The sequence below is a fragment of the Camelina sativa genome, chromosome 20, assembly GCF_000633955.1.
Source record: "Camelina sativa cultivar DH55 chromosome 20, Cs, whole genome shotgun sequence".
Taxonomy (NCBI): domain Eukaryota; kingdom Viridiplantae; phylum Streptophyta; class Magnoliopsida; order Brassicales; family Brassicaceae; genus Camelina; species Camelina sativa.
Genome location: NC_025704.1, coordinates 26,958,224 through 26,978,374, shown reverse-complemented (window position 1 = coordinate 26,978,374; position 20,151 = coordinate 26,958,224). Strand labels below are relative to the sequence as shown.

Sequence of the window (20,151 nt, the reverse complement as noted above, 5' to 3'; positions counted from 1 at the left end):
ATCAGATTGAAACCGTCTTCAATGTTTCTGAGCGGTTCCCGGATTTCACATTCAAGTGGTTCTCCAAGGATCAAACATCAGGAAAAAGGAAGTTGAATCGTCTATCAACAACTACGTATAAGGAGCTCAAGGTTTTTTATCTAGGAAGATGGGAGAGAACCGCCAAGCGCCACATCGAGGTAGAGAATGCAGAGCTTATGAAAAACTTGAAGCATATGACTAAACTCAAGCTTCTGAGTTTCCAAGGGATCTCAAGAATTGAAAGACTTGACGATGCTGTCTGTAAGCTTCATGATCTGATCATCTTGGACCTCAGGGCTTGCTACAATCTTGAGAAACTTCCAGACAAGATAGATTCACTCAAGGCCCTTACCTACTTGGACATTACAGATTGCTACATGATAGACCGCATACCCAAGAGGCTGTCGTGGCTTGATAACTTGGAGGTTCTAAAGGGCTTTGTGGTCAGTGATGCTACTGATGAGGAGACGGTCTGCACGCTCGCTGAGCTGGAGCACTTGAAGAATCTGAGAAAGCTAAGTATCTCAATAAACAAAGATGTCAGTGTATCCAAACTGTTCGTGGATATTGAGAATTTCGACCGTCTAGAAAAGTTGAAAATGGCGTGGGGAGGTATTAATGTCCACAAGCCAGCGGATCCTAATAGCGGATTCAAAAAAATCTTAAGACAGATAACATTCCAAGAGCTCCAGCCTGTAAAGAAGGTTCCAAAGCTGGATAGAGATCCAGTGCACCTTCCCCTGAAGTTGAAGAAACTGGACCTTCAGTGTTTTCCTATTTCGGATCTTCCCTCATGGCTTCAACCCAATATGCTTGGTGGTCTGGAAAAACTCTACATCAAAGGAGGAACCAATCTTACTGGATTTGGAAAGCAACCAAAGAAGGAAACGGCTTGCCAAGTCAAGGTTTTACGTCTGAAGTTTCTTCCCAGGCTCAAAGTGGAGTGGAGGGACCTACAACTGTACTTCCCAAGGCTGGAGTTCTTAGACAAGTATCAGTGCCCTCAAGTTAGTTTCTGCCCCACCGATGGCATCGGAATCTGGCGCAAGAAAGATTAAGTCTTAATCAAACTCTGAGTCTGAACTGAGAGTTCCTCTGTTTTCCCAAGTTTTCTTCTGCTGTTTCATTCCCTTTTCTTGTTTCTGTTTTTGTTGTTGTTGTTGTTGTTGTTGGTGTGTGTTGCTTTCTCATTTCCCATTGATGTCTTGCTGGTATGCTTTTAAGTGTTGTAGTTTGTGAACATTTAAATAAAAGGAGTCTGGAGTGTTTGTTTTGCTTATCCCGTGAGACTTGTGGTTCTGAAGAAGTGTACTGTACTATGATAAACTGCAGACACAAGAGAAGGTACACAAGGAACTATCGCGTCTGGTGTCTTCTTCAGTTGCAAGCGCAACATTTTCAGACAAAGAAACATAGTATGGCACTGAAAGCTCTAGTCGGAAATTATGGATTATTGATACAACAGAAGGGTAGAAAAAAAAAAGACAACAACAAACCAGAGAAACACAAACAATAAGTCATGACAAACAAAAGCAGAAAAAATAAAAACACAATGGAAAAAGGCTCTTCAATCTTCTCAAGCCTGCTGAGCTGGAATAGCTGCATTCTCGGTGTTGCTGTCTGATTCGGGAGTTTCAGAATCGTTCTCTTCAGTTTTTTCATCGTCAAGAAACACGGGAAGAAGCTCAGCCAACAGACTAGCAGCTAAAGGAAGACCACGAGACTTGTTCATCAGCTCATCTATGCATTTCTTGTCATTCCTTGGAGGCTTTTCCCCATTCTTTATGAGGGCTTCTTCATATATGTTCCAGACACTCCCAGTATCGGTCAGAGGCCAAAGACGATGTATCTCATGTTCCTCTGCAACTAGCTTCTTTGCTAGAGTATCCTTCTCATCCTTCTCATCCTCATTCCTGGTCGTGTATATGACTCTTCCACCAGATCCTTTAGGGAATCCATCTGACAGATACTTTCCCCATTTCTTCTCCTTCTTGAGTTTCTCCTCGTCGTCCTGAAGAATCTCGTCCCAGTGGTCCTCTTCTCGCACATCATCAAAGACAATCAGATACTTCTTCCACCTCAGACTCAAGTGAAGTGCATAGAGCAGAGCAGAGAGCTCCTTCTCATCCGCCGTATCTCTATCAATTTCTCCAGCTTGTTGATTGCTTGCATTTTCCTGATTCTCCTTAGCTTCATTATTAGCATCTCTACGGATAGTTTCGAGGATCGAATCTTTGACTCCCAGAGCTGTCAAGATCTTCTTCAACACATATATCTTCCCATCAAGTCTCTCCTTTTCAGGGCTGTTGTTTTGACCCTTCTTTCTGTCCATGGAAACCCAAATCCTCGGGGCATAAACACTCGTCACATCTTTGTCATTGAAGATCTTCTTGCATAATGCTGTCTTCCCAACACCATACTCTCCGACAATCACAAGACTCTTGAACTCCTTTTTAACCTTTTGATCCAACAAGAAGTGCTTCAGGGACTTGATCTCGTTCTCGAACCCATGAATTGTTGGAACGGGAGGTGAAGAGTCGGTTACCACACGATCCTCCTCAGCGGGCATATCCTCAGTCTTGTCCTTCCTCTTCTTCAAAATTGCTGCAGAAAGATGTTGTTTTTGTTTGGGATCTTCTACATCTTTTTCGTAGCGACTATTGAGCCAGTCTCTATATTGGTCATGGAAGCGGACTGAGAATTCTTTTTTGACTCCTCCGTGCACTGTTTCTGGAGGCATATTCAAGCAAAACTTCAGAAAAAAAAAAGAGTTGAAATCTGCAGGAAAGAAGACGAAGAATGAAAATAAAAAGGATATGCAAAGGAGAGAGAGAGGGAGAGGTATGTGAATAACTCAAGTATAACACTAGTATTTTTTATAAAAACTAAGTCATTTTTTCATGGGAGATTCTCAAAAATAGCACCAAATTAAGTTTTTGTTCCAAACTTAGCACAACATTTCTAAAATTTCAAAAATAGCACTAATTAATTTTCTAAAATAAAATCCTAAATTCAAAATACTAAACCCTATCCCTCAAAACTATACCCTAAATATGAAATTGAGAACCCAAACATAAAAAAACAAATTCTAAAAATTAATTTTAAATAATTTAATGTGCTAATTAGTGCTATTTTTCGAAATTTATGGGATGTGTGCTATAGTTGTCCATAAAACTTGGTTTGGTGCTATTTTAGGGTATTTCTCTTTTTTCATTATCAATATAAACAAGTTTTCTTTTTCCGTTAATTCATACTATTATATAAAAGACGCTTAGGCAGTATAATGCAATATGGATATAGACAACTAAACAAGCCTGTTGACCCCCAAAAAAATAGAATAAAAATATAAAGGAGACAAGTTTTGAGCTAATAATAATGAGCAAGGGTTTAAAAAAAAAATTAGTTAACTAAAAATGACTTAACGTATTTTATTTTTGACAACATGCCTTTAGTTTTTATTTAATGAATGTAATATTTATAATCAACAAAAAAAAAGTTCTATATTAAATGCAAAACCTACTTTTCAACCACAATGAATAATGTGCATAATTTTTTATATATAATGTATATGGTAAAATCTACTCCCTCCGTTCTAATTTAGTTGTCGTTCTAGGATTTAATTTTTGTTTCATATTAGTTGTCGTTTTAGATTTTCAATGCTGATGTTTGATGAATATTTCAATCTTATTCCTGCTGCTTTAAAGTTTCAACCAATGAAAAAATTATAAAATATATTAATGAAGGATAAAACATAAAATTTAATAGTTTCCTTAATTTGTGTGAAAACAGTTAAATTAGAACGGAGGGAGTATTTAACTGAAAAATACACTGTTCCCACGTTGATAGGAAACAGAGCTAAAATCTTTTTTTTTTCTTTTTTCTTTTGGCAGCCCGAATTAAAGTCTTCATAAAAAATAAAAAGGAAAAGAAAACAAAATTAAAAGACCCACATCCAAAAGTCATCGTTAGACAAGTCGTCGTAATATAAATATCTCTATATTTAAAGCGTCTAATATAAAATGCCCAACTGTACCATGGTTAAAAATTATAATACATCCAACCCAAGTGTAACATTTTATTAGCATTATATATCCAGTCCAGCTGTAGGAATGATGCCAACTCGTTGCCCGAAAATTTTGTCAATCACATGAGACAAGACGTGGGAAAATATTTATTTTGGTTAGTAAACTCAAATTGTTTTTTTTTTCTTTTTTTTTTTGAAAAAAAAGATGTGCTTTAAAACCAATTTATATCTACGAGAAATGTTGACAAATCAAATCCTACTTGTATTATTTAATTACTGGCTGGTAAATAATAGCTACCGAGTAGGTTCCACAAGAAAACGTGATTTTCATTAGAAATTGACGAAGCAAGAAGTGGGGTTCACAAAAAATCCCATAGTATTAAAATTCCATTTTTTGGTTGCCCAAAAACAAATTACGATTTATTAGTCAACTGCTGTCTTTTTACTTAAATACGAACCTGTATAAAGATTTGTAGATAAATCATAAATGTATGATAACTAGAAAACAAGTTCTAGATAGTAAAAAAGAAATCTTACTTTAATTTCTTTAACAAGTTTCTTGGAGAAGTAACAAAAGTATTCACATGTGCAAACTTTGTTGTCTTGTCGCTCATTCCAATTTTCTAAGGCCATTTGAAATCACCTCGTACACATTAGTTTTAATTAAACATATTTGATTCTGTAACCATTTGATTTTTAAGAAGACGAAAGGATAAAGAGATCAAAATTTTAAATCAAGGTTTTTAAAAACTGATTAAATTTTAAAAGTACTTTTCCAAAACAATTCTCGCAAAAATAGATACATTATATAGCAAAAAGGATGTTTGCCAAAAAAAAAAAAAATATATAGCAAAAAGGATAAGATAATAAAATATACTAGCATATATTTTATTCCCTTCGTCCAGTGGGATAATTATTTATTTTTGTTTTGTTTTGAATCAGGTAATAAGTATAAAGTAAATAATTTATATAACAGCAGACAAGAAAGATAAATTCAAATTATATCGTATAAAAAAAAACTTCTAAAAGAAAGAAAGAAAAAGACTTAAGAGCTCTATGAACATGTTTGACTAACCTCAAGGTCTCCAAGAAGCCTTCAATGGCTGTCCACCCAGAATAACTCAAACCTTCACACCAAAAAAAAAAAGAAAAAGCCAAACACATCTTCAGTCCTTGTTCGTTTCGTTCAATAAATCGGTTTGAAGATGGGGAACCCAATCCCAGAGCCTATCAAGGACATATGGGACAAATGGAGTATCCGGAGTACCTTAATCTTCAGTCTCAGTCTTCAAACATTTCTCATTTTCGTTGCACCCCAAAGAAAACGCTCTTCCAATAAGGTTTGGCTCTCTCTCATTTGGTCAGCTTACCTTCTTGCTGATTGGTCAGCCAACTTCGCCGCCGGACAAATCTCAGATAGTCAAGGAGATGATCCAGAACCCGGAGACCCGATAAAGAGCCCCGAACTGTTTGCTTTCTGGGTTCCTTTCTTGCTCTTGCATCTCGGTGGTCCGGATACAATCACTGCCCTGGCCCTTGAAGATAACGAGCTATGGCTCAGGCACTTGTTGGGTCTCTTCTTTCAATCTGTTGCAACCGTTTACGTGCTTTTGCAATCGTTACCCAATGCTCTTTGGAAACCCATTTTGCTGGTGTTTTCGGCCGGGGTTATCAAGTATGTCGAGAGGACATTATCTTTGTACCTGGCGAGTCTTGACAAATTCAAAGATTCCATGATTCAGCGGCCTGATCCTGGACCAAACTACGCGAAGCTCATGGAGGAATACGCAGCCAAGAAAGATATGAAGATGCCTACACAGATTATCAAGATTGGAGAGCCTGAGAAAGATCCAAAAGCCACTGCTCAGGTTAGGCCTCCAAGGGAGCTCACTCCACTCAATATTCTCCAGTATGCTTATAAGTACTTCAATATCTTCAAAGGTCTTGTGGTTGATCTCATCTTTACGTTTCAAGAACGAGCTGAGAGCAAGAGATTCTTTAACTCTCTGGACGCAAACGAAGCTTTAAGAATCTTAGAGGTTGAGCTCAACTTTATCTATGAAGCTCTGTACACGAAAGCCGAGATCTTGCATAATTGGATAGGGTTCCTCTTCAGGTTCATCGCCCTGGGATGCCTCATAGCAGCTCTACGCATCTTTCAATACAAGAACAAGAAAGATTATAGTGAATTTGATGTTGGCCTTACTTACGCATTGCTGGTAGGAGGAATAGCTCTGGACTGCATCGCTCTTATCATGTTCTGTGCATCTGACTGGACGTTTGTCAGATTGAGGAAGATGAAGGATGAGGTGGACAAAGAGGACACCCGGATCGACCACATTCTTAACTGGATTCTTAACAAGATCCTCGGGGTCAGGGATTTGAAGACGGAGGACTATGATAAATGCTTCAAGAAAACACCCGGCAAGGTTACCAACAAAACACCAGGTCATGAGAAGTCTGACAAGAGTACCGAGAAAACAGCAGTTCTCGACAAGAGTACCGGAGAAACACCAGGTCAGGAATTGTCTGAGAAGAGTACCAAGAAAAAACCGTGTCATGATGTGCTCGACACGAGTTTCATATATCGCAGGTGGTCAGAGTATGTACATGCACACAACCTGATCGAATACTGCTTATGTTTGAAACCGGAGCGAATCCACCATACCAAGGGTCGGATACACCTCGCCTTTGACGCGGTTATCAACGCCCTTTACATTGGACTCATATTCGAAACAATTGGAAGAGTCATTGCATCCTGTTATACAGGAATAAAAAAGACAAGTCATGAGATTTTCAAGTGGATTGACGGCAACATAAGTGATGCGTGCAAGAAATACAATAGATTGAATGAAGAGTACATTAGGTTGTGCTTCTTCTGCTTATTTTACATTCCTAGTCTACCTGGACGCGCAATCAAAAGTTTTATAGACTTCTTTGGCATCGAAGCTCAGCTAGATGAGGTGATCTACACGTCCAGTGATCGTCTCACCCTGGATCTGTGGGTACACATATTCGGAGAGGTTAAAGCCAAATCCCGTTTTGCTGATGACTCTGAAAGCGCCATGAGGGTATCTTCAGCTAGAGGAGACTGGACGCTACGTGACATACAAGGTGACAAAGCAACAGAAAAAAAACGTGAGAAACTTCTACGCTATGTGATGGAGATGGATTATGATCAGAGCCTTCTGGTGTGGCATATTGCCACTGAGCTCTTATACCAAACAGACGAAACAAAGGAATTTAGTGAAGAGTATCACAGCGCCCGTGAGTTCAGTAAAATCCTTTCAGACTACATGATTTACCTCCTAATGATGCAACCAACTCTGATGTCAGCTGTTGTTGGTATTGGAAAGATAAGATTCAGAGACACTTGCGAAGAGGCTCAGAGGTTCTTCGACAGGAGACATATCCCGGGCAAATCCAAGAAGAAGAAAGACATTGTAAAAGTAGCCAGCGACGCGATTTTATCAGTGGCGGTTCCAGCGAAAGCTGAGCCAATCGACGTGAAAGGTGACAGAAGCAAGTCCGTCCTGTTTGACGGGGCCATGCTTGCTAAAGAGCTAAAGGGTTTAAGCAAGAACAAGGAGGACGACACAGAGATGTGGAAAATAATGAGCCAAGTGTGGGTTGAGTTGCTTTGTTATGCAGCGACAAAGTGTGGCGCAATAGAACACGCAGCTCAGCTAAGCAAAGGAGGAGAACTCATAACCTTTGTTTGGCTATTGATGGCTCATTTCGGTTTAGGAGACCAGTTCCAGATCAACCAAGGAGATGCCAGAGCCAAACTGATTATAGGCAAGTGATCGAACAAGTAACAAAAGTAACATTAGCTTTCCCCTCCAATTTGCTTCCATTGTGTGTCAAAGGAACAGTTTGCAGCTTTCATATCATCCTATCTGTTCTTTGATCATCTGCATTGTGTAACTCTCCTATCTTCCTAATTCTGTCTATGCTACATTCATTTATCTAAGCTTGGTTGATTCCTGTGATATTATACTCTTCTATACAACCAAAAAGACAACTCTCCAAAAGTTCCAACTTTCTCTCGGGTTGTTGCTTCTGGTACCCTTGTGGCTGCATTCATTATCTTTCTTAAGAAAGATAACAAAGGCACAGAATTTCGTCCAGCTGATGTTAAGGTTACCTACACGCTGTTTGCAGTTGGCCTACTTTTGGATTTCATATCCATCCTCTTGTTTCTGTTCTCAGACTGGACATGTGCTACACATAGTAGCTTGAAGGACGATCCAGAAGAGCCTCTATCATTCAAAGATAGAACTTTCGACAAGTTACTTGGTTTAAGAAAGCTACATTGGACGGAGCAAGTGTGCACGCATAAGTGTACCACAGAAGGTAAGAAACCCTGTATCACGGAACCTAATGGTAAGTCCTACCAAAACAAAAAGGAAGGTAATGGTAAGTGTTCAATAGAACAGACGCATCAAGTGCTCACGACGACATTCTTTCTCCGGAGGTGGTGTGGAAGCATCAACGTATTCAACTTTATAGCTTTTGCCACAAAAGCAGAGGTAGTGAGGATCCACGATGCCAGAGGTGATTTCCGCCGCATCTCATGGGTGATCATATCTTTCCTATTTATAAAAATTAACTGGGTTATCCAGAAAGTTGTTGGATGGATTGCCGACGTGATCAATGATGTGCACAGATGGATCAGTCACAAAGTCAATGCGTTTTCAAGAAGCCGTCCATGGGCTCGTAGTACTATCCACCCTATCTATTTCGAGTTCATAGCCCGCATCCCACATTTCATCAAATCTGTGTGGGATATCCTCAGCGAGTTCTTCGACATCTCGGATACACTTGATATGGTCCATAAGACGCTATTTGTACACGGAGAGCCCTTGACGAAAGAATTGTGGGAGTTCATATTCAAAGAGCTGAGAAACAAATCAAAGTATGGAGACAGTCCTGAAAATGCCAAGAGGATATCTTTGGCTCGAGGAGAATGGACTTTAAGAGAGAACCTGCCAGCGGATGCAGAACGTGAAAAACTGGTACGTTATGTCACAAAGGTTGATTATGATCAGAGTCTTTTGATGTGGCACATTGCAACCGAGCTCTGTTACCAACAACACGAGGATGAGACTATCCCAAAGGGTGATGATGAAAAAAAGGAGCATTACAGTAACCGCGAGTTCAGCAAAATCATCTCAGACTACATGATGTATCTACTGATCTTGCAACCCAGTCTGATGTCCGAGGTAGCTGGAATTGGGAAGATAAGATTCAGAGACACATTGGCTGAAGCTGACAAGTTTTTCGAGAGGAGGCATATCGAGGACAAGAGAAGCGTGAAGATAGCCACCGAAAACATTCTGAACGTCAACAGTGAAACTGACCCAATGAGCGTGAAGGGAGATCGAAGCAAGTCTGTGTTGTTTGACGCGAGCAGGCTAGCCAAAGACCTTACAGAGATGGAGAAGACACACAAAAAAGACAAATGGGAGATACTGAGCAAAGTGTGGGTGGAACTTCTCTGTTATGCAGCTTGTCACTGCGACGCCACGGCTCACGTGGAGCAACTAAGCAGAGGCGCTGAGCTCATAAACTTCGTGTGGCTTCTAATGGCTCACTTTGGACTAACAGATCAGTTCCAGATCAACAAAGGAGATGCCAGAGCCAAACTCATAATAGGCAAGTGAGTGAACAAAATCCAACTCTGCATTTGTACTTCTTTCTACTTTTTTCAGCTCAAAACAATGAATTCCTTCCTGCATAGAGATGACGACAGACATTTGTATGCTTTTGTGATTGAAATATCCCAAAATAGTTTTCATATTTCGGAACAAGGGTTATGACTTGTATGAGATCATCCTAGCTGAGAAAGAAGAGTACCTTAACCAATGGAGGTTTTGACCAACCAAAACTGAAGAAATCTGTAGAAGCCGCAAGAAGAAAGCTTTTTTTTGTTTGCCTCCATTGGATCCAACAACAATAAAGTCGAATCAATATCTTCAAATGAAGAAACCACAGCAGGATACACACATTCATATCCAGTGAAATCGAAACCCTAAATGTTTCCATGACTACTGGATCAATCCTTTCTCCCTTCTAGTCTTCGATTCAATTTCAATTGCAGACGTACATTTTCACTCTAATTGACCTTTCGATACACAATCAAATTCAAATCCAAATGAAATCAAAACCCCAAACGCACATTGAATCTCGCAAACAAAACTCAATCGTAGTGAAGAAAAAGCTTCTCTTATTTTCCGACTCTGATTTTTCTATTCCATGGATGGATCAATCCTTCTGCATTCTTTTCAATTTCGATTTCAGAATTACATTTTGTTTTTTTAGGGTTTTGCTTTTAATCCTTTTGGCAATTGCGAACAATAGAATAAATACATTCGGGTAATTTATATACCTTTCAACTTTGATAAATTTGAATAAAGTGTCTTTTTTTTCTTCTTCTTCCTTTGAGATATTTTGTGGGGAAATTACATATTATGTATTTTGTAAAGAGAAATTTCACAAAATAACACATTTTCAGTTTTTTTTTTCTAAAATACTATTTTGTTTTTTTTTCCAAAAATACTACAAAAGATTTTTTTTTTCCAAAAACACCATAAACAAAACTGATTTTTCAATGGGTAAAAACTTTTTTTTAGGTTTGGATTGATAAATTTAAATTTAGAGTATACTTTTTAGGGGTAAGGTTTAGTGTTTAGGATTTATGGATTATTAATATAAAAACTTTAGTTCAATTTTGTGTTATTTTTGGAATAAATACATTTTAGTGATATTTCTGGAAAATAACTCAAAGTAATATTTTTGGAAAAAAACATTCATTTTAGTGGTATTTACGAGAATTTCTTTTTTGTAAATTGGCAAATGATTTTTTTTTTTGCCAAAGTTCATCAAGATTAAAGATTATGTAGTTTGATAATACAATAGTAAATTTAATGCCAATTAAAAAAAAAAAGAGAAAAAGAGTATAATAGTACTCTATCCATTTCGTACTATACGATGTTTTAGAGAATTTTTTTATTTCATAATTTATAATTTTGTTATTATTGTATTATGCAATCTTGTTTACGAGTAGTTGAACTTTTTAAAAGTATATATTTTTTAATATGTATGTTTTTAGTTATAACATCTTATATTTTGAAAAAGATAGAGTAAATTTGGTCAAAAACAAAGTTTAAAAGAGCCTTTGTCAAATTGCTTTTGAGATATTAATTTTCCAACTAGTAGCTTTGTTTAGGACACATGTGTCCGAAAGACACAATCCTATTCACTTTTAAAATTTGGATATTTAAGATTGTCGGATTTGTATATTGTAAATTTGTAATCTCACATCCGAAAAAATAGAACCAGATATTTTACCATATAAAAAACCAGTTTTTATTATTTTAAGCAATTGAGAAGTATTAGTTAGACAAATAAATAAGTGGGAGAGCAAAGTTCGAGCTTGTGCATAGGAGTTTTCTCACAAAAGTTTCTCACTTAAAAAGGAAATAATAAAATATAGTATAATATTTTTTTTATTATAAAAGTTTCTCATAAAATGTGAGAGCGATTCTCAAATGAGAATCTTTGTGAAACTTTCTCTTTTGTTTTAAGAAACTTTTACAATAAAAATTATTATTTTATATTTTATTAATTTTTTTTGAATGAAAAACTATGTGAGTCTAAACCAGTGCACATGGTCTTAGAAACTGTCTCTAAAGTTTTTCATTTTAGTTAGACTTAAAACATTTGTATGTGAGTGGTTTGATTTTTTATTTTTAACCAGAATTTAATTATATAAAAATATTAATATTTAATTCTTCATAACTCCAAAATTACAGAGCCTGGTCTTAAATTAAAATACACCAAATAAGATAAGCTGTAATGGAAGTGATTCTTAATTAATTTTATTTTTGAGTCTCTCAACTCGCACCTCTCTCTCTCTCCATTCCATTTCCTAAATTTTCTTTGATTCTTCTTTCCACTGGATTTCTCTCCTTTTCTTTTTGTTTTGTTTTAGCTTTGCTTGAATTATGGCTCCAGAAATGTCAAGGCAAGGAGAAGCCAAAGGAACCTTCACAAAACACTTCCATGACCAATATGAAAAATGGCTCAATCCTCGCACCGAAGAAAACAGCAGGAGTACCAAAATTAATCATCTTTGTGCAGGAGCTTCGAAGAAGGGGGAAGAGAATGACGAAGAGGATCGTGTGGAAACCGACTCTTCACCTCCGGGCCATTATATCCATGGGTTCGAGAACGAGATCAAGTCATTGAAGCACTTCTTGTTGGATCAAAAGGTTTACAAGGAGTTCAAGAGTCTTGTGATTGTTGGAGAATATGGTGTTGGGAAGACAACATTATGCAAGGTGATCTTTAATGATTATGATGTGAAGAGTGTTTACGCCCCGAGGATTTGGGTTTCTATGCATAGCAATGAATCTAGGAGGGAATTAATGGGAAGATATGTGTGTTGAAGAAGATCTTGAAGGGTCTTGGAGTTGAAGATTCGATCTTCGAAACTATCTCCAAAGATGCAAAACAAGAAGCTAAGGAGAATCAGGAATATGCAGGCAGTCAAGAAGCTGGAAGAATTGATTTAGAGACCGCTATAGAGAAGGAGCTCTCTGCTCTGCTCTATGCACTTCACTTGAATCTGAGGTGGAAGAAGTATCTGATTGTCTTTGATGATGTGCGAGATGAGGACAACTGGAACGAGATTCTTCAGGACGACGAGGAGAAACTCAACAAGGATAAGAAATGGGGAAAGTATCTGTCAGATGGATTCCCTAAAGGATCTGGTGGAAGAGTCATATACACGACAAGGGATGAGAAAGAGACACTGGAAAAGAAGCTAGTTGTAGAGGAACATGAGATACATCCTCTTTGGCCTCTGACTGATACTGGAAGTGTTTGGAACATATATAAAGAAGCTCTGGAAGATAATGAGGAAACGCTTCCAAGGAACGACAAGAAATGCATAGATGAGCTAATGAACAAGTCTCGTGGTCTTCCTTTAGCTGCTAGGCTGTTGGCCACGCTTGTTCCCGTGTTTCTTGATGATGAAAAAGCTGACCAGAACGGTTCCACAAATGGAACTACCGAACCAGCCAACAATACAACACCAGAAGAGATGGGAACTATGCCACCTCAGAAGGCTTGAGATATTTAAGAACCCTTTTCCATTGTGTGTGTATTTTTTTTGTCTGTTGTTCTTTCTGTTGTATCAGTAATCCGTAATCATAGATTTTGAATTTACAGCTCCTTTGATGGTCGTACAGTGAAATTGAGTCTGATACTGAATTTGCATCGCTTTGATGGTCATATACACTCATACTGCTCATTCTAAATCTATGACATTTTTTTTTTCTTTCAAATTCTTGGTGAGAGATCATACATTGTTATTGGTGTTGATGTTGATTTGTCATCTATAACATATCATTAATTAACTGAAAAAGTTATACTTATTAGTTTGTTATTCTGAATGTTCTATGTAGATTTTTATTTGGCTCAAGTTTTAGCATATATGCTAGATTTTGTGTTTAAGTTTGCACATCTCAGTACTGACTAAGGTCGCTACAAAAAAAATAAGTGAAATTTTCTTTCAGTGTTCCAAGTCAGACTACTTCTTCAGATTGTGCACAATGTCTAATCAAAACAGAAGGAAAGATGGATACGTTTCAACTCAAATCAATTTTCCTCGTTTGCTGATGAACTCAACTGACCTCCAAGGCCGAGGTGAGCCAATGCTAGCCAAACAAAAATGAGTAACTCTCCTCCTCTGCTAAGCTGCTCCATACGCGCTGCAGCATCACAATTGCACGCTGCGTGGAATAGCAACTCCATCCACACTTTGCTTACCACACTCCACATGTTTTCTTCATCTCCATCCACACTTTGCTTCTTAATCTTGTTGAGTTGTTTCGCCAGCGCCCTAGCCTCGAACAGTACAGATTTGCTTTGGTTTCCTTTGACATCCCTCGGATGAATCTCTATCCCCACCGAAAGAATCTTACTGCTTGCTCTTTGCACATCCCTCAAGTTCTCAATATGCCACCTCTTATAAAACTTTTCAGCTTCGGCTAACGTGTCTCTAAACCTGATCTTCCCTATCCCCGCAACCTCTGACATCAGCTTTGGCTGCATAATCAAGAGATACATCATGTAGTCTGAGAGGACTTTGCTGAACTCACGGTCTTTATCACAGTTAGTCATAGTGGGTGCTTCTTCTTGGTAACACAGCTCAGTTGCTATATGCCACAGCATAAGGCTCCGGTCGAAATCAACATCTGCTATATAACGCATCAACCGTTCTGGATCCGCCATATATAATTCAATGTTGCCAGAATCCCATCCTTTCCTTCCGGCTTTCGTTTTCCTTCTCTCGTGGCGTGGACGACGCTTGAGTCTGGATTTAAGCTGATCAAATATGAAACCCCACAGCTCTTTTGTCAATGGTTCACTGTGTACAGATCTTATCATACTAATCTCGTCTACCAGATCATTGATGCCAAGTAAGTTGGTGATGTAGTTGCCAAGAAAAGTGAAGCAGTGAGGTATCATGAACCAGAACTCTACAATAATGAAAACGTAATGAGCTAATGGATTTTCTTCCGACCACTGACCAATGACATCTTTGATATACTGGTGAAGATCATCATTCCAATTGGCGATCCTTTTGAACAGTTTCTTGAAGATTTTGGTAATGAAAATGAAAGGGTAAAGTATAGTCTTCCACACAAGCCGACGTTTTCTACCCTTGACGTCATGTATCCTTTTTATATCTGCTTTCACAGAGTATGTGATGAAGTTAAACATCTTCATGCTTCCTGCCCATCTTTGGATTAGAAACGGCGTGTTAAGCACCTCATGTTCGACTCCTCCGCAGCATTTTTGCTTCTTCCAGTGCAGCTTCTTCAAACCGAGGAACCACTTGAGTGCAGGGTCTATCCATGAGCCGCTGTCTACTTCGTCTTCGTTTATCCTACTGATGAAAGCAAATGTCCAGTCTGAGGGGAGAATCATGAGGAGAGATACAAGATCAAGAGCTATTCCAACTAAGAACAAAGTGTAGGTGATCACGATATCAGCTCCGTGAAACTCATGTCTCTTCTTGGTTCTGTAATGAAAGATACCAAATGCTGACAGAAGACATCCCAATGCTATGGTTCGAGTCAAAGCTCCAATCCAAGTATGAAGAACCGAGACTTTTGTGTATAAACCTTCATAGATAAAACCGAGCTCCACCTCCAAAATCCTCAAAGCTTCTTCGTCTTCTAGATTCTTGAAGAATTCTCTGCTCTCGTCTCGTTGCTCAGAGCTAAAGATGTTATTGACCACAAGACTCTTGAAGTTATTGAAAAACCAGAAAGCAAACTGAAGGATCTCGAGGTGTGTCAAGTTACCGGGGTTTTCTAGCCTTAATGGTCTCTTTTGTGTACCATACTGCGTGTAGTTTTCAGTAGGCATCAAGTCGTCTTCCTTTCTCGGGCGGCGGGTCTCATTAGAATCTGAATCAGGATTCTCAAGCATTGAACCTCTGAACTTGTCTGAGCTCGCGAGATACAAGGCGATCGTCCTCTCCAGGTACTTGAAAGTCCCAGAAATGAACAAAAGCAGTATGATCACCCAAAGAGAATTAGGTAGAGACTGGATAACCACGTAGGCACCTGATACAGCCTGTAAAGCCAAGCCAAGGAAGTGTCTGTGCCAAATAGCATTGTCCTCGAGAGAGTATGCAGTGATTGTGTCTGGTCCACCAAGATGTAAGAGCAAGAACGGTGCCCACAAAGCCAAGAGCTTCTTATCTTGAGGAGGATCATCTGGCTCTAAGTCTTTCCCTTGATTCTTTGCAATAAGTCCAATCACAAAGTTTGCAGACCAATCTGCTAAGAGGTAAGACAACCAAAGGATTAAAGCCAGGAACCTGTTGGATGTTCGTTTCCTCAATGGTGCTAAGATGATGAGAATTGTCTGAATCGTGAGACTGAGAATAACAATTCCTCTGATGTTCCATTCGTCCCAGACATCTTTGATATGTGTGGGAATCACCTGTACCATCTTCTTCTTCTGTTTAATGATTGTGGTGAATGTTTTGATTCAGAGAGACTGAGATTTACTAAAACATTTGGTCGTTGACTTTCTTTAAGTCCTCTGGTCTTTATTTTTTTTTATTTCCTTTCTTCCAACAAAACTTCAAATTCAAAACCCATATCTGTGATTATAAAAATGGGTAATGTCTTTATCATTTGGTAATCTGGTTTGTCGTTTACTTCGTCTTCCCTCAAAATACTAAGAGCATGTTCAGTAGTGGGAGTCTCTCACACCATGCTCTAATGCATCATAACATAAGCAACCTCCCAGTCTTGAACAAGTCTACAGGATTAGCTGAATGCATTTCAAACAAACCAACCATTTTAATCAAAACAACGAATTACAGCAGCAAACTGAAAAGTTATAAAAAATGGGGAACCAACACAATCACACACAAAGTAAGTCTTCTTAAAACAAGAATCAATATGAGAGTTTTGGACATCAGATATTCAAAAGAGTTGTAGTTGAGTCATCGATCTTCTCAGATCTCCAGATTCCGTTTCGATCACAGGGGCAGAATGTTACTCTGGGACACTCATAGCTCTCCAACAATCTCAGATTTGGGAAGAGTTTATTCAGCTCTCTCCATTCCACTTTTAGCTTTATTAGGGACGTGAGACGTAAAACCTTAACACCACATTTTGTTGGCTCTCCTGCAGGTACAGCACCGAATCCTTTGTTTCGTTTTGAGCTTCCAAGGCGGAGCTTTTCCAGGTAAAGAAGTTTCTGAGGCCAAAGCCACTCTGGAAGTTCCTTATCAGGAAAACGCTCCAGGTCCAGCTTCCTTAATTGTTTTGGAAGTTCCTTAATATCACGCCAACTTCGCTCATACTCCTCCTGCTCTTCTGTCTCATCTTTGTTTAAATGCTTCTTCTTTAGGATAACTTTGCTTCCCCACCGCACGTTCAGGTTTTCAAGTACTTTGAATTCTTTTATATCATCAATCAACTTATCTAAAGGATAAGCCTCTCGGTGTACCGTAACACTAAGCTTTCTAAGTTTTGCTAAGCGCTTCAGAGCAGCCAGTTTACAAGTTTTTGCTGTATCAACATCACCGAGCACAAAGCCCTTGAGGACCTCTAGATTGTCTAGCCTAGATAATCCAACGGGAATGCTCTCTAAGGCCTCACAGCCAGTCAAATCCAAGTAGACTAGACTCTTGAGCTTATGTATGTCATCTGGAAGCTGCTCCATGTTATAGCAATGCCTGAGGTCCAAGATGATCAGCTTGTTAAGCTTGCAAGCAGAACGGCTAAGGCTTTTAATGGTTGAGATACCTTGGAAACTCAAAAACCTTAACCTCGTCAAGGAACTCAAATCTTTCATAACTCTACGGCTATCCATTTCAATCTCTTGGTCGGTTCTCTCCCACTTGTCCATTTCATTCTCCGGGTCGATTCTCTCCCACCTACCAAGATAAAGAACTCTGAGCTTCTTCATACGCGTAAACCACTTGCGCGTGAACTCAGGAAACCTCTCTGAAATATTGAACACTGTTTCGATGTTTTCTGGATTCATTTTGGTTCAGCTTTTTGCTTCGTCTTGGAGTGAAGACCCTTCCACAAGGCAGACCTTGTTCAAGTCTGATTTCTGCATGTTTGGCTTCTCCTTTTCATCATACATATCAAAAAGCCCTATCTTCTTGGAGATAAGAACCACTGAAGCATGCACAAAAGGGGTCATCTTATAACTACTTGACTCCAGTTTGCGTCTGTTTTCAACAAGTTCAATCAAGTTTTCCTTCTTGAAAACATCAAGAATCTCCTTCACTTTAACTTCGGCATTTAAAACAGGCAGCATCCCCTCCCCCATCCACCAGTACATCAGCATCTTTCTATCAACCTCTTTATTCTCCGGGAACACAGCGAAGCTCAGCAGGCAAATCCTCTGTTCATCATCTTTAAGACCCTCGAATTTTCGTTTTACATCTCTGAAAACCGCGAGTCTTTTGAGACCTTGTTCGTTTGCATGGATTCCGGGCAAGCAGACAATGCGTTTTTTACTCTTGTCGCCTTCTTGATCATCTGTTGCTGCTTTCTTCTGTTTCTGCCTCTCAGAAGACATAGGTACCTTCCTTATCAAGTTCAAAACCTTGGCGGTGATATCTGTCAAGTCTTTACTGGTTAAACTCTTATCAGAGGGTTCCACTTTTCTAACCTCATCGTCAAGCATATCCAGCTGTTCATCCACATCTAACTGAAGTCTCCTCATGTATTTTACTTTACGCTTTAAGCGACGAAGAGAAATCTGTAGCTTACGAATCGGATTCACAAGATCGTCAGGCGGGGGAATCTGAGGAGGCGCGCTTTTGCTTCTTTCCAAACTGTTTTACTGCGTCGTCTCCACCAAGGTTTCTTCTTGATCCCCTCGAATCTCAACATCAATGCTCTTAGAGGAAGGTAACACATGCTCTTGAGTATGTTCTCTTTTTACTCCTTCATCACTAGTATCTTGAAGTTGAATAGCTGAATGTAGTTTATTTACAATGTTGATGATCGAATCAATTGTACTTCCAACAGTACTAGTAGCTGACCGCTTCAACTCCTTGCGGCTCATGACTCCTTATCAGCTCTAGCAAACCTTAAAAACAACCAAATTCCCAAATATTAATGTTAGAGATATAATTTAATGCAGAGCCAAGCAAACGAACCATTCCAGTAATTCAAAAAGTCAATGTAATTTCCCTTTATCAGCTCTCATTCATGTTTTTTTTATGCTAACAATTTTAAACAGATTGTTCAAAAAACCATAAACAGTTGGTAAGGTGAACAAAAAATTGTTTCTTCATTCCCCAACTCTAATCACCTAAATCATCGATCATGTGATTTCTATAAAGCATATCTTATTACCCTTCCAAAACGATTTGCATCACAAATCAAAGCTTGATGGGGGACAAAAGAAGAAGCTCTTACCGAGAGACGAGAGTACATCGGACGGCTTTTCAGTCGAAGTCATATATGTTTGAGGCTAAAAATAAAGAGAAGGTCAAGTGCCTATGGTAGAATGATCGGTGGCACTTGCATTTTCTTGTTTTCTAAAAGCTAATTTTTTATTCAGTTAGTAGAAAGAGAAATCATTTAGGGGGTGTATTGAAATAATGATTTTGGAGAATTTGATGGGATTTAGAAAATTTGAAATTTTGATAGATTTTAGGGAAGTTGATATGATTTATAGTAAAATTCTTTGAAATCTCACCTAAAACCATGAGATTTGGATTTGTGTATTTTTAACTAAACAAATCCTCTCAAATCCTCCAAAATCCCTACAACTTATTAAAATCCAAATCCACAAACTGTTTTGAATAACAGTGGATTTTAAAGTAGATTTTAAAATCATCATTTCAATAACAGTGGATTTCAAGAGACTTTTTAAAATTCATGATTGAATAACATAGGATTTATAACTTTTACACAAATCACTTAATATGTTTGGTTAAGCTCCAGTTTGCACTAGTGTTAATGTGTTAGTAAAAGCTACATATTTAGGTCTTGGAAANTCTTGGAGATAAGAACCACTGAAGCATGCACAAAAGGGGTCATCTTATAACTACTTGACTCCAGTTTGCGTCTGTTTTCAACAAGTTCAATCAAGTTTTCCTTCTTGAAAACATCAAGAATCTCCTTCACTTTAACTTCGGCATTTAAAACAGGCAGCATCCCCTCCCCCATCCACCAGTACATCAGCATCTTTCTATCAACCTCTTTATTCTCCGGGAACACAGCGAAGCTCAGCAGGCAAATCCTCTGTTCATCATCTTTAAGACCCTCGAATTTTCGTTTTACATCTCTGAAAACCGCGAGTCTTTTGAGACCTTGTTCGTTTGCATGGATTCCGGGCAAGCAGACAATGCGTTTTTTACTCTTGTCGCCTTCTTGATCATCTGTTGCTGCTTTCTTCTGTTTCTGCCTCTCAGAAGACATAGGTACCTTCCTTATCAAGTTCAAAACCTTGGCGGTGATATCTGTCAAGTCTTTACTGGTTAAACTCTTATCAGAGGGTTCCACTTTTCTAACCTCATCGTCAAGCATATCCAGCTG

At 38.6% G+C, this 20,151-nt stretch overlaps 6 protein-coding genes and 1 pseudogene across 7 annotated transcripts in view; 4 read left to right on the top strand and 3 right to left on the bottom strand.

Moving 5' to 3' along the window:
• The window catches only part of LOC104771781 (disease resistance RPP13-like protein 4), a 3,348-nt gene extending 2,048 nt beyond the window's left edge, over positions 1-1,300 (top strand). For both annotated transcript variants that reach the window (XM_010496355.1, XM_010496356.1), the window contains exon 3: positions 132-1,300. In XM_010496355.1, coding sequence (XP_010494657.1) covers positions 132-1,079 — 948 coding nt within the window. In that variant the 3' untranslated portion in view covers positions 1,080-1,300. The remainder of the gene's footprint in view (positions 1-131) is intronic.
• On the bottom strand, positions 1,631-2,869 carry LOC104771776 (probable disease resistance protein At5g45490; the record flags this gene model as incomplete). Its single annotated transcript, XM_019242035.1, is given in 1 exon segment — positions 1,631-2,869. A coding segment is annotated over 1 exon segment (1,131 nt), but the record flags the coding sequence as incomplete, so codon positions are not given.
• Positions 5,121-8,088, top strand: LOC104771778. Its single transcript, XM_010496352.1, has one exon. It carries the CDS (start codon positions 5,251-5,253, stop codon positions 7,849-7,851), a length of 2,601 nt encoding a protein of 866 aa, XP_010494654.1. The 5' UTR covers positions 5,121-5,250; the 3' UTR covers positions 7,852-8,088.
• LOC104771779 lies at positions 8,038-9,847 on the top strand (the record flags this gene model as incomplete). The annotated part of the gene is made up of 1 exon (XM_010496353.1): positions 8,038-9,847. A coding segment is annotated over one exon (1,674 nt), but the record flags the coding sequence as incomplete, so codon positions are not given.
• LOC104771775 lies at positions 11,958-13,363 on the top strand (annotated as a pseudogene).
• LOC104771774 lies at positions 13,556-16,160 on the bottom strand. The gene has a single exon (XM_010496349.2). The coding sequence runs from the start codon at positions 16,079-16,081 to the stop codon at positions 13,712-13,714; it is 2,370 nt and encodes a 789-aa protein (XP_010494651.1). The 5' UTR covers positions 16,082-16,160; the 3' UTR covers positions 13,556-13,711.
• Positions 16,467-19,115, bottom strand: LOC104771773 (disease resistance RPP13-like protein 4). Its single transcript, XM_019242037.1, has 2 exons — positions 19,027-19,115; positions 16,467-18,694 (listed from the first exon to the last, which is right to left on the bottom strand). Exon 2 carries the CDS (start codon positions 17,630-17,632, stop codon positions 16,556-16,558), a length of 1,077 nt encoding a protein of 358 aa, XP_019097582.1. The 5' UTR covers positions 17,633-18,694; positions 19,027-19,115; the 3' UTR covers positions 16,467-16,555.

Coding starts and splice junctions, on each gene's coding strand:
- LOC104771778 (XM_010496352.1), top strand. CDS start 5,251: ATGGGGAACCCAATCCCAGAGCCTATCAAGGACATATGGGACAAATGG.
- LOC104771773 (XM_019242037.1), bottom strand. CDS start 17,632: ATGAATCCAGAAAACATCGAAACAGTGTTCAATATTTCAGAGAGGTTT.
- LOC104771774 (XM_010496349.2), bottom strand. CDS start 16,081: ATGGTACAGGTGATTCCCACACATATCAAAGATGTCTGGGACGAATGG.